The sequence below is a fragment of the Sciurus carolinensis genome, chromosome 14 (assembly GCF_902686445.1).
Source record: "Sciurus carolinensis chromosome 14, mSciCar1.2, whole genome shotgun sequence".
Classification (NCBI taxonomy): Eukaryota; Metazoa; Chordata; class Mammalia; order Rodentia; family Sciuridae; genus Sciurus; species Sciurus carolinensis.
This window is the reverse complement of record NC_062226.1, coordinates 3,476,538-3,485,388: the sequence shown is the minus strand read 5'-3', so window position 1 is coordinate 3,485,388 and position 8,851 is coordinate 3,476,538. Positions and strand designations below refer to the sequence as shown.

General features: G+C 61.1%; 1 protein-coding gene across 1 annotated transcript; it reads right to left on the bottom strand.

The window, feature by feature from the left end:
* Positions 1 to 2,787: 2,787 nt before the first annotated feature.
* Positions 2,788 to 6,551, bottom strand: LOC124964546 (von Ebner gland protein 1-like). The gene is made up of 7 exons (XM_047524982.1): positions 6,391 to 6,551; positions 5,887 to 6,023; positions 5,474 to 5,544; positions 4,821 to 4,931; positions 3,818 to 3,919; positions 3,601 to 3,627; positions 2,788 to 3,079 (listed from the first exon to the last, which is right to left on the bottom strand). The coding sequence occupies exons 1-6, from the start codon at positions 6,478 to 6,480 to the stop codon at positions 3,602 to 3,604; spliced, it is 537 nt and encodes a 178-aa protein (XP_047380938.1). The 5' UTR covers positions 6,481 to 6,551; the 3' UTR covers positions 2,788 to 3,079; position 3,601.
* Between the last annotated feature and the right edge of the window lie 2,300 nt (positions 6,552 to 8,851).

Sequence of the window (8,851 nt, the reverse complement as noted above, 5' to 3'; positions counted from 1 at the left end):
TCATGAAGAGAGGATGAAGCTGCGGAGCTGCGCCAGAACTCTGGAAGAACCCGCCCTGCTCACCTGGGCTGGATCAGAGAGAGACCAGGAAGTCACTCAGGCACAGCTCAGGAGGACCTGGCCACCCAGGAGGGAGACAGAGAAGAGAAAACCCATAGCAGGTGCACCGGGAGCCAGCAATCTCCAGAGACCCCCAAGTACTGAGAACAGAGTCTCAGAGCAGTGGAGGGGCCATAGGGTCACAGCAGCCCCATGGGGCTCCAGAAGGGTGGAGCCCCAGCGTCTGCCCATGAGGAGCTGGTAGACAAAACCTGGGCCATCTAGTAGACAAGTGTCCAGCCATAGAGGGAGCGAGGCTGTGACCCAGGCAGTGGCTTGGCTGGACCTGGAGACACCTGTTCCTTGTGGCACACTGTGACACCGTTAGGGCAGATGTCCAGAAGGGCCAGTCCACAGGGCAGAGATAGCCCACAGCTGCCCACCTGGGTGGGGGCTCTGGCAGTGTCTGCTCATGGGCGATGGCTTTATTTAGACTGAAAACTGCAGGGAACTGGACAGAGGTGGTGGCTGTACATCAGGTACAAAGCCACTAGGTCATGTAGGTTCTACCCAGTAAGTTATTAAGACAGAATCCACCTGCGGAAACCCAGGGTCAGACCAGCAAGTGTGCGGCTGCTGAGAGGACGAGGGGACTTTGCCAGTGTGGAGTGGAGCCCAGGTCGGCATCTGGCTGCTGAGGGAGGTGGGTCAGGTGGCTCACGCCCACTAGCTGGGACAGTAGGAAGGAGAGACTTCGGGGCTGAGCAGGAGAGGCTCACAGGCCAGGCGAAGGAGGGTGGAGGCTGGTGGAGCAGGGCAGGGGCGGGCTGCAGCTCTCTGAAGGGCAAGAGGGAGGGAACCAAGGCTCCTGAACCTGGTCTGGAGGGCAGGTGAGACACCAGTGTCCCTTGACAGTAAAGCAGGCCTCTGTGGGCTGGGGACCCGTCCAGGCTGATCCGGGTGAGGCTGGGAATCCCTGCAGGGCCAGCTGGGCCCTGGTCATTTGCATCCTTCCAGTTGGGACCAGGGCTCGTGAATTGTCATCAGATCTGAAACCCGCTTTGGGGACACCCGGGTGACTCCAGGCTACAGAGAATTCTCCAAACCCTTCCAAACACAGGTGGGAGGCAGGGCGTGCACACTGGCAGCACTGTCCGCCTGAGCCCGTGGTGAGCAGGAAGGAAGGCCACAGGGCCCCAGGAAGGTCTGCAGGAGTCTGGGGACCACAGGGCGGAGGCAAGGAGGGCAGCCCCACCCAGCAGCTGCAGTCGGGGAGGAGCTGAGCCCAACCACTGACCGCCCTTCTGAGTGTCACCTGGGCAGCTGAGGCCCCGCCTGTGCACTGGACAGGGGACTGTGGTGTCCAAGGGGTGCAACTCAGAGCCTGAGAGAAGTCTACGATCTCCTGGGCCCTTGGGGTCCTGCCCTGTGTGAGCAGCAGTTTGGGGGTTCTGCCTAGATGCCTCTGGCTCTTGCCCGCTCTTGCACATGGCCACCTCCCCAGTCAGCCCTGTGTCCAGTGCCCCTGCAGGAGTGCTCAGTACTGGGTCCAGGCCCCGCCCAGGACCAGGGCAAGGCCAGCTCCTCCGATGTCCATGCATGCCCCTCTCAGGTCCCCCCTCCAGGAAGGACGTGCACCCTGCCTTTGGCCAGGGTAGCCCCTTCTCTGGGAAGCTCTGTGGGGACAGAGGCACTCAGAGGCCTTCTGCTTAGGGGCAGGGCAGCCCGGGTGGACGAGGTGTGCTGGGCCTGGGTTTCCAGAGCAGGGTCCTCAGGCTGAGAGGCGGCCATTGCTCACCCCTCCAGGCACCTCCCCCTTGATGGCCTCAGCTGTGGCCGGCATTAGGGGGAAGGAGCCGTGGTCATTGAAGAAAGCCAGGGTCCTGATGACCTGGCATCCACACCCCTGCCAGACCGGGGGTGCATGACATGCAGTGGCCTCCCTCCCCTAGCCACGCCCAGGGGCCTCTCAGGGAGGCAACACAGACTGCCCAGGCCCCAGGGGTCTGGATTTGGGCCTCATGTGTCCAGGAGAGGGCCCAGGATGTTGGGCAGCCCCACCATGGGTCTGGGACCTGGGAAGATTCTGCAGAGGGAGCCCCCATCAGAGGGACGGGGCTGGTTCATCCGTAGAGGGGAAAGGGGACTGTGGTCCCATGGGCTCCTTGTCAGGCCACTCAGAGCAAAGCCCAGCAAACCTGGGAAATGTGCTCATGGCGTCAGGGGACGGAGCAAGGCCTCTCCTGGGGCTGGTCTCCCGGGACAGCCCCTGTTTCCAGCCAGGGCTGCAGAGAGGGGTTGGAGGTGACCCCACAGCCCGTGTTGGGGGAGGCTCCCAGTGTCCTGCTCGCACTGTGTGTGACCCCAGGGCCCTGACTGGAGCCCGTGCCCTAAGGGAACATCCCCAGGCTCACTGCTGCCACTGTCTCCAGGGGTCGGGAGACTGGAGCCCAGGGCCCCTCCCGCACTCAAGTTCTGCTGGTCCCACCCCTGGTCACGGAGCTCTGCCCTGTCGTGCACACAACCTCCCGTCACCCCAGGACCCGGGCTTCATGGCGGCACAGTGTGGAAAGCCCCATGGGACCCTTGGGCAGAGCCAGCTCCATGTCTTCACCAGTCACTCAGGCCCTTTGGCGCCCTCCACGAGAACCAGGCCAGTCTGGGCGCCCTGTCCTTCCGTCCTCGTCCCTCCCGCTTCCCTACCCACAGGGAGCCCTCCCCGCCCCACAGACAGGCAGAGTCACCGGGGACTGCTGAGGCTCTTTATGGAGATTCAGGAAGGACGGGAGGGTGGGGAGGAAGGGCAGTGGAGGGAGCCAGCTGGGCCCGCGTGGGCCTCCCTCCATGTCCTGCAGGCCAGAGGTCCTGGTGGGGCCTCCTGAGGCTGCCTCTGAGCTTGGCGTCCCTGCCCTGGACAGGAGGGGAGGGTCAGGGAGCCCAGAGAGGAGGCCGAGGGAGGCTGCAGTGGTGGGCACGCTGGGATCTTCCGCTCCATCCAGGAGGTCAGAGCAGGGAAGAGGTTGCCCAGAAAGCTCCACACCTGTGTGGGAAGAAGGGACAGGTGACCCCAGGCCAGTGGAGGGCAAGGGAAGGACAGGGACGCTGTGTGGACTCCGGCTCCGCCCACACCTGGGCAGGTGAGCATGGCAAGTCTCTGACCTGTCAGCTCCCCTACATCACACAGCAGGAGGGACCCAGGCATTCTGAGCCCCCCAGGCACGGCTGCCACATCTTCAAACAACTCATGGGGCACATGAGTCGTCATCGCCATGACCCCTGAGGGGCCAGAGAGGGGCTGAGGGACTTCCCGCCTTCTGGCAGGTATTCTGGGGGATTCGGGAGAGGGGCACGGTCTCCACCAGCAACCCGACCCCAGGAGCCTTCACTGCGGCAGAGCCTCACTCCGGGAATGACATCCCAGAGGAGCCCGAAGACAATGTCCAGGGCGGGCCGCTCCAGGTGCAGAGCCCACCTGCCAGGCCAGGGGCTCTCTGCCACCTAGGAGCAGGGTTGGGTGTCCCTGGACGTGCCACCCGTCGACCCCTGAAACTGATCACTTACCCTAGTCGCTCCCCGCAGAGCAGGCTTCTGTGGAAGAAAGAGAAAGGCCAGTCAGAAGAGCCTGGGAATCCCTCAGGACCCCGGGCAGGCCCTCGGTCAGCACTTCCCACACCCCACAGAGGACGAAGCCAGGACTCCAGGCAGCTTGCTCCTGTAAAGCGACCTCGCTGGCTCTCCCTGGGGGGCCGGGAGAGCTCAGCAGCCGCCTGCTTCCTACCCCTTTGCTTGGGGATGAAGATGCTCTGCGTGTTGAGGCCTCTGGCTGCTGCGACCTTCTCAAAGTCCTGCAGGGCCTCTGGGTTGGCTTCGGGGTCTCTGCCTGTAGTGAGGCCGAGGGGAGACAGGAGTGTGGGGGGCAGAACTGGGAGTGGCTGGCATCTCCACCCAGCCTGGAAGACTGGCCAGCACAGTGCTGGGGAGGGAGACCTTTCCATGGAGGCTGGACCTGGAGGCCTGGGGCTGGGGCAGAGCCCAGCTAGGAGAGGAGGACCAGGGGGCGTGAGCAGCCACAGGGCCCCCAGCACAGCCGACCAGGGAGGCCCAGAGCCATCTCCCTGAAGCCCACCCAGCCTCCCCTGGACAGGACAGGACGGGGAGCAGCAGGACCAGCCCTGCCCTGGAGGAGCGAGCCAGCCCAGGCTCAGGCACGCCAGCCTCCACTGCTCTGTGCCCTGTGCACCTGGATGGGACAGCCCGGGGCCTCCAGGTCTTGCCAGCCCAGGCTCAGGCACGCCAGCCTCCACTGCTCTGTGCCCTGTGCACCTGGATGGGACAGCCCGGGGCCTCCAGGCCTTGCCTGCCCAGGCTCAGGCACGCCAGCCTCCCACTGCTCTGTGTCCTGACACCAGGGTCTGCTCCGAGCTGGACTTCCTACTCAGGCTCCCCTTCCACATACCCTCCCTGACCCCTGCTGGACACCCGCAGGTGCCCATGGATGACGCTGCCAGGTTTGCCCCAGGGAGTCCTCGACTCATCCCGGGACAATCATGACATCGGTGGCCCTGGGCCTCAGCACCTCCTACTTCCTACCTACCTTCCATGCAGGGACCTGGGACCATCCCAATCCTGAGCTCTGAGGTGGGAAGAGGGCTTCCTCCAGGAAAACCCACCATAAGGACCCGGTACCCTTGATCCTGGTGGCTTCTCCTAGGGGAGGGGCGGGAGGCAAAGGGAGAAAGGGGGAGGGGGCCAAGCTGGAGCCACCAGACACCGAGACTCACCCACGAGCTTTGCCATTCGGATCTGCTGCCCGTGCATCTCCCCCTCAATGTACAGGATGTAGTGGCCGTCCACCTGGGACTTCAGGATGTGCACCACACGCTTGCCCCCGTCTGCAGAGGGACAGTGGACCAGGTGGGGATACGCCCTGACCCTCCAGTGAAGACCCAGGACGGGCAGGCTGCCAGCCAAGAAGACCCCTCAGGTTGCTCCCCTCCAGCTGCCCAGGCTCCCTGACCCGGGTTCCCCTCCAGGCCTGGCCCAGGGCCTTGGGGCCACTTCCCAGGAACCCACACATCTGAGACATGGGCACTTCCAAGTCAGAGAGTCACAGGGAGGTTTGGGCCTGAGATGTGCAGAGGCTGGAGCTGGGGCAGCTCAGTCCCACCCCACCCCAGCCAAGTACAACCCTGCTTCTGATCGAAGCCTCGGCTCAGCTGTGCTGAAGCGGGAGCCCTGGGCAGAGCCCCCGGACTTGATCCCCAACCTCGGGGGCACTTGCGTCAGGTGTCTCTAAGGCAAAGTGCCTGGTGGGCGTGGAGCGTGGGTATGTAGCAGGGCCAGGAAGGAGAGCCTCAGGCCACCCCGAGGAGGTGCCGGCTGGCCCCTGTGCCCACGGGTGCCCGGAGCTGCCCTGAACGGGCCCAGGACTCACGGGCTGTGTATTTGCCCGGCTCGTCTGTCTTCTCCAGCACGGTGCTTATCTCCCGACACTGACCTCCCATCCTGGAAGACAGAAGCTCCGTGGCACGGCTGCCCTGCTCAGAGCGCCGGGGCATGGCCTGGCAGGGGGTCCCAGATGGACCCAGAGCTGCAGGCCTCTCCACGTCTCGGGTCCAGGCAGCAGCTGGGCCCTGTGTCCCACGAAGGGCCCTTTAGCCCCAGAGTGACCAGAACTCTGTCCTCCAATCCCCTCACTGGCTGCCAGAGGGATCCCAGGCTGCCTGGGAGGAGCCTCCCAGCCACACTTGCCCACCAGGCTCCAGGTGCTGAGGGTCACAGGGTGAGAAGGGCCCTCAGCTGTCCTCTGTGGGAACAGGGAAGGCCTTGCAGCCAGCAGACACTCACTGGACAGTGAAGTTGACTTCCAGGTGGCCCCCTGCCAGGGTCTTGATGGTCATGGGGGTCACTGACACAGACTCCGGCTCCTTCCAGGGAATCTCCTTGTTGGCTGCGGTGGCCTTCATGTACCATGTGCCTGATGCCTGGAGAGGGCACCTGTCCATCAAGGCTCAGGCCCACCCCAGGCCTCCCTCCCCCTCCTCTGCTGCCCCCAGACTCTACTGCTCCAAGGACCCCCCACCCAAACTCACCAGACCCACTGGAGAGTGGGACCCCAGCACCCCGGCCCGGCCAGGACCACAGGCGCTCAGTCCCAGGGAAAGTGAAGTGTGCGCACCTGCTTCCACCCAGCCCTCTGCGGCCCCAGCCCACCTGGCCCAGACCCCTCTGGGGCCGGGGCTCAAGGCCTGACCCTAAATGAGGGTCTCCTTACAGGGGGAGGGATGGGGTCTGCAACCGGCCGTCTGGGCCCTCCCTGCCCCGCAGCACCCCTGCCCGTCTGAGCCTCACATCCTGGGTCTCCTCATCCCAGACAGGGAGCGTCTGGGCCCGCAGGGCAGCCATGAGGCCGAGGCCCAGGGTCAGGAGCAGGGTCTTCATGGCTGGGGTCTGTGCTCGAGTCTGCTGGCAGGTCGCTCTCTGGGCTGGAGAGGCTGTGCTGCTTCCTCACTCGCCACCCTTTATACTGCTCGGGGCAGGGCCCCTGAGGAACTTGGCACAGAGGACCCTCCAGTCCTTTCCTGGCCATTGAGCGTGGCCAGTTCTGCAGTGGAGCAGATAATGTCATTATGGTTGGAAGCCGCTGAGTAGCAGTGTGTCAATCCCCAGAGCACCATCAGGACGGCCCCTGCAGGGAGCCCTGGCAGGTTTCACCCGGCAGGAACTGGGTCTGAGTGAGGGGTGCAGCCCCGTGTGCAGAGCCCGAGCGTGTGTGTGGTGGCAGCAGACCCTCGGGACACCCCCTCTTGGGCATTGGCCTGGCTGACCTGCCCGTTGCCACAGAGGACACGGGTGGGACTCAGAGAGCCCTGGGCTCTGGTCTTAGTGACCTTCCTGCGTCCCAGGACAGGTCACTTCACCTCAGATTCATCTTGCAAAAGGAGGAACCCTAGCCGGGCACAGTGGCACAGGCTTGTAATCCCAGCTACTAGGGAGGCTGAGGCAGGAGCATCTCAAGTTCAAGACCAGCCTGGGCAACTTAGCCAGACCCTGTCTCAAAATGAAAACTGCAAAAGGGCTGGTGATGTCGCTCAGTGGTAGAGCACCCCTGGGTTCAATCCACAACACCGAAGAAAAATAAAACAGGGGCCCTGCCATGTGGACACAAATCATGTGTGTTTAGAGAAGCTGAGCGCAGTGTGCACAAGGACTGCTCCCGGCTCAGCATCCATGGGTCAGACTGAGACAAGCAGGGTGTGCGTACACACACACACACACACTCATACACACACATGCACACACACACAAACTCATACACACGTACTCATATACACACACTCATACACACACATGCACACACACAATCTCATACACATACTGGCACACACACTCATACACACGTACTCATACACACACTCATACACACACTAGCACACACACGCTTATATACACACTCATACACACTCATACAAACAGACGCATACACAGACTCGCACACACACACACCTTGCACACACACATGCACACTCACTTATACAGTCATACACAATCATACATACACACTCTAATACACACATTCATACATATACACACACTGAAATGCACACGCTTAATCAATTACATGCAATCTCATACACTCTCGCACACACATTCACACACTCATCCACCACTCGCACACAGACTCATCCACACACCCATACACATGAACACTCATACATGCACTGACACTTGTACACACTTTCATACACATACACTCATACACATATGCACACACATACACTCACAACACACTCTCACACACACTTGTGCATACACTCTCATACACACATGCACACTCATATGCACACAATCATACACACAGTCATACACACACTCACACGCACACACTCACACACACACACTCATACACACGTACTCATACACACACTCATACACACACATGCACACACACACGCATGCATATACACACTGGCACACACACACACATACACACACTCATGTGCACATACTCATACACACACCAACATGCACACTTGCATACACACACTCATACACACACACACTCGTAGATACACACACTCACAGACACCCTCACACACACACCCATACACTCACACACACACACTCCCACACACATTAATACACACATATACTCATACACACACACACTCATACACACACACTCACATTCGTACACACATACCCACACTCAGACACACACCCATATACTCATACACACACTCACACACACTCATACACACACACACCCATACACACATCGGCGCATACATTCATACACACATACACATGTACTCATACACCCACAGACACTCACACACACACTCATACACACTCATACACACACTCATACACACACACACTCATACACACACTCCCACATTCATACACATACTCACACACTCATACACACACACACTCATAAACATACTCACACACACACATGCACACACACCCAACAATGGGAAAGAAACAGGCTGGGAAAGGGGCTGAGGTCGTGGCCCACTCGCTCCAAGCCTTGAGGCCAGTGGTGGCTGGGGTGGGCTTCCTGATCCCAGCAAGGAGGCCAGGAGGCCAGGAAGCCCTTCCTGCCACGTCCAGGGGCCCCAACTTGTGACTACTTAATGTGGAGCCACAGCCTAGGCAGGTGAGAGGATGCAGGGAGCCTCCAGAGCAGGACCTACCCCTGGCCGCACCTGCGACACCCTCTGTGCCCACGTGGGAGTCTGTGCTGCCTCGGGTTCACACAGCGCTGGACCAGCTGGCCTAGAAGCCAAGTCCTTGTTTTGTTCCC